Raw genomic sequence first — 4098 nt, 5'->3', positions numbered from 1 at the left:
CTCATTTTTTTGTCAAGTAACATTTTCATTTATGCAGAGTCATTTCAATTGTTCTGATCGAGCTTAACTTGAAAATTTTGAATTTGCTCCAAGTTATGCATGACCTGCTTCTTTAGGAACAAAACAGTTCTAAGTTATGCGTGGCTCGCTTCTCTTTAGGAACTTTTCAAACAAAAAGAAAATCTTTCGTGCGATAACGTTGAGTTTGGACTAGTTGTCTATCTCAAATTTTGGTTGGTCGTCGATTTGGGACTGATTTTCTTTCGACTTGTTTTACTCAGGTTTTCCCCAAGTTTTAACTTCGTCGATTTAGGGAATTTCTCCCTCAATAAGTTGAATTTTGGCATGGCTTATGGAGTTAAGCTACATTTTTTTTCGAACTCTTGACTCTGAGTTTTTGGATGTGGCCGCTTAGGTTGCGATCATGAAACAATAGATAAAAAATAACAAACAAACAAAGTTTAAGAATAATACCTCTTTATTAATGAATGAAATTTGGCCGTAAGAGAGCTTACATCAAATAGTAAAAAGACAAAACATAATTGAAATCCAAGCTGCTTATTGGTAGTACCTTCATAAATGCTTGGCATTCCATGCTTGTAGTATAGCTTCACCGTTGAGGTGTTCCAAGTGGAAAGTTCTTGGTGTGAACTTTTCGGGGATCCTAAAAGGACCTTCCCATTTGGGCCTAAGTTTGGGTTTTGTGTACCTGGGACAACCTTTCTGAGAACTAGGTTGCCCACCCCAAAGTCTCTAATTTTGACTTAGGAGTTGAAGTATCTTTTGGCTTGCTATTGACAGGAAACGAGCCTTAGCTAAAACTTGGCTTGATGTTTTTCGATTAGATCTAGCCTCAGGTGAAGAAGATCTTTGTTTGTTTCTTCATTAAAGACCTCTCTCCAAAATGAACTAATCCCCACTTCAACTTAGGTCATTGCTTCTCATCCGTATGAAAGCGAGAATGAGGTTTCTCCTGTCGAGCTTCTAGCAGTTGTTTTGTAAGACCATAAGGCCTCAAGCAGTTCATTAGCCTATCTTCATTAGCCCATCTTCCTTCAAGGGCATCGAGCTTCTTTTTGATGGTGTGCTTGATCACTTTATTTACAGCTTCTACTTGACCATTGGCTTGAGGCCGGTAAATAGTGGCAAACCTTTTCTTTATCTCGAGCCTTTCGTAGAATGATTGGAAGTCTTTGTAATCGAATTGTTTCCCATTGTCAGTTATTATGGTATAAGGCATTTCGAATCTACAAATGATGTTCTTGTAGATAAAATCCTTTAGCTTGTTTGAAGTGATGGTAGCTAAAGACTTGAATTCTACCCACTTAGTAAAGTAATCTACTACGACCACTACAAACTTAACACCCCCTTTTCCTTGAGGCAAATGGCCTATTAGATCGATCCCCCGGATTGCAAAAGGCCAAGACTTGTCAAAGTTGTCAATTCTTGGGGTGGAGCTCATGGAACATCTGTAACTCTTTGACATTTGTCGCACTTGCGTACAAAGTCTGCCATATCGTTAAAGACTATCAGCCAATAATACCCTTGGCGAAGTACTTTGTATGCTAGAGATCTGCCTCATACATAGTTCCCACAAATGCCTTCGTGGATTTCCTTTAAGACGTACTCCGTGTCTTCATGATTAATACACCGCAAGAGCAACGAGTTATACCCACACTTATACAATTTGTCATTGATAAGCATATACCGAGCTGACTTTGCTCAAAGGGTCTTGGCTTCATTTCTTCCCTCGGGCCTTATCCCATCTCTTAGGTACGTGATTATTGCATCCATCTAGCTGCATCTCTACCCTATTACCAAAACTAATTCCAAAGATGCGAGGATGCTGGGACTTGGAAGAAATCTAACTAGAATAAAGAATCAATCGCTTCGTTGCTCATTGTTGAAGCTAGGCAAGCTACCTATAACAATAAACCTCAGTTAGTAATAAAGGAGGTGTGTTCTTCATCGGGCTGATATATCAGGATTTGGTTGTATCTCGAGTATGCATCCATGAAGCTTAGTAGTGCATTCCTGGCTTTCTCATCTACTAGTTGATCAATCTAGGGTAGTGGAAAGCTGTCTTTGAGACAAGCCTTGTTCAGATCAGTGAAGTTGATGCAAGTCTATCATTTGCCATTCGACTTCTTCACCAAGATCGGGTTGGCGAGTCAGTATGGGTACTTTACTTCCCTGATGAAGTTGATGTTTATGAGCTTATCAACTTCATCCTTAAGCGCTCTGGATCGTTCAACATCTATAAATCTTCTCTTCTATCTAATAGGTCGAGCCCTTGAGTCGATGTTCAACCTATGGCACATTACCTTAGGGCTGATCCCCACCATGTCCACATGTACCCAAGTAAACACATCAAGGTTTTTCTTTAAGAACCCCACAAGATTGTTTGTCAGCTCGTCGCTCAGACTACTACCAATTTTCAACACACAAGTTGGGTCTTCCTCGCTGACAAATAACTCTCCCAGCTCTTCTGTTAGCCTTACAGTGGGCTCTTCTTTGTGGATGTGAGGATCCCTGGTATATTCTAGGGGTCTAGGTTTTGGGTCAGACTCAACAATGACCATGGTTCTCAAGAGCAGCCAATTTTGTGCAACATGAATGGCTCGATTGTAATGTTCCCGAGAATCTTTCTTACAACTCTAGATTGTTGCGACTCCTTATGGAGTTGGGAATCTCATTGCTTAGTAGCGCACTGAAGTGACTGCACTTAGGTCGTCTAGGGTAGGCCTTCCTAAGATGATGTTATAGGTGGTTGGGTAGTCAATCACTAATTACTTGACCATCACCATCCTGATCTTAGGTTCTTCCCCAAGAGTCACAGGTAAGTCAATTATTCCCTTGGGGACCAAGCTTTCCCCGGTGAATCTGTATAATGGCGACGGACTTGCCTTCATGTCTCGTTTACTGAACCTTATTTCTCGAAATGCCCCCAAGAAGATGATGTTCACTGCATTGCTATTGTAGACCATTACCCTGAGAACTCGGGCATTACCGATCCTTGTCGCTATTACGATCGCATCATGATTATGACGAGGAGATTCTTCGCATTCTTCCCTAGTGAATCTTATCACCTCGCTCTCTTGCTTAGGCCGCTTCAACGGCTTTTGTTCACAACTCATTACTTGGGGGACCGAATGTGCCTTAGCCTCTCGAGCATATTGCTCATGAGAACGCCTTGAGCCCCCTATGATGTTGAGCCCCCCATATATTATGCCCACCAGAACTTCGTTGTTTGTTGGGGCTTGTTGGACCTAATTATTTTGCTCGCATGTACTCTCGCGAGCTAGTGCCTTCTTGACAGATTCTTTCAAGTGGCCTCTTCTAATCAGATCTTCGATGGTGTCTTTTACAGCCCGACACTCATTAGTGTTGTGACCAATGTCTCGGTGGTACTGGCAGTATTTTTGGTGATCTTTTCTGCTTGGTGCCCCTCTCATTCTTTCCGACACGAGCAAATTCTTAGCCTCGCGGGAGACCTCATAGATATGAGCCACATCTTGAGTCAAAGGGTGTATTCTACATATCGCGAGAAAGGTTGCCTATCCCTATGGTTATTTGTTTTTTGCCTCTTTTAGAACCCTTTCTGGTCCTTGTCATTGCAATCTTGGCCCCTTCATTTATCTATTGGGCTATCTTGTCACCTATCGGGGGCTCTTCTTGGCAAGCTTCTAGCTAAGGCTGTCAGCGAGCTTTCCACCCACTGATGTTTGGCAGCCATTTGATAAAACTTGGCTAGGCTCACTTGATCCTCGCTTTGGAGCTATTTCCACAACTTCACTTGTGGCCTTATTCCCACTATCAACAAAGTCTGGATCGACTCTTCAAGCGCATCTGTGACCTTTGCTTGTTTATTCTAGAACCTCATTAAATATGAGGCCAGTGTTTCGTCCCTTTCTTAGCAAATATTACTTAGATAGCTGAGTGACATTGCAAACTGTCTCCTCGCTTGGAATTGTTGTAGGTACAGCGAGGAGAACTGTTGCCAAGATTGAATTGAGTTTGCCTTGAGCCTCTTATACCACCTCTTGACATCCCCAACTAATGTGACTATAAAACAGCAGCACTTTGCCAAGTCACAAA

The 4098-nt window shown here is 42.1% G+C and overlaps 1 protein-coding gene across 1 annotated transcript; it reads right to left on the bottom strand.

Moving 5' to 3' along the window:
• Positions 1-2789: 2789 nt before the first annotated feature.
• LOC116110080 lies at positions 2790-3455 on the bottom strand. Its single transcript, XM_031396312.1, has 2 exons — positions 3293-3455; positions 2790-3202 (listed from the first exon to the last, which is right to left on the bottom strand). Exons 1-2 carry the CDS (start codon positions 3453-3455, stop codon positions 2790-2792), a joined length of 576 nt encoding a protein of 191 aa, XP_031252172.1.
• Positions 3456-4098: the final 643 nt, after the last annotated feature.

This window comes from Pistacia vera, unplaced genomic scaffold (assembly GCF_008641045.1).
Source record: "Pistacia vera cultivar Batoury unplaced genomic scaffold, PisVer_v2 Contig595, whole genome shotgun sequence".
Lineage (NCBI taxonomy): Eukaryota > Viridiplantae > Streptophyta > Magnoliopsida > Sapindales > Anacardiaceae > Pistacia > Pistacia vera.
The sequence above is the reverse complement of the archived record's forward strand: the minus strand, read 5'-3'. Positions and strand labels throughout refer to the sequence as shown.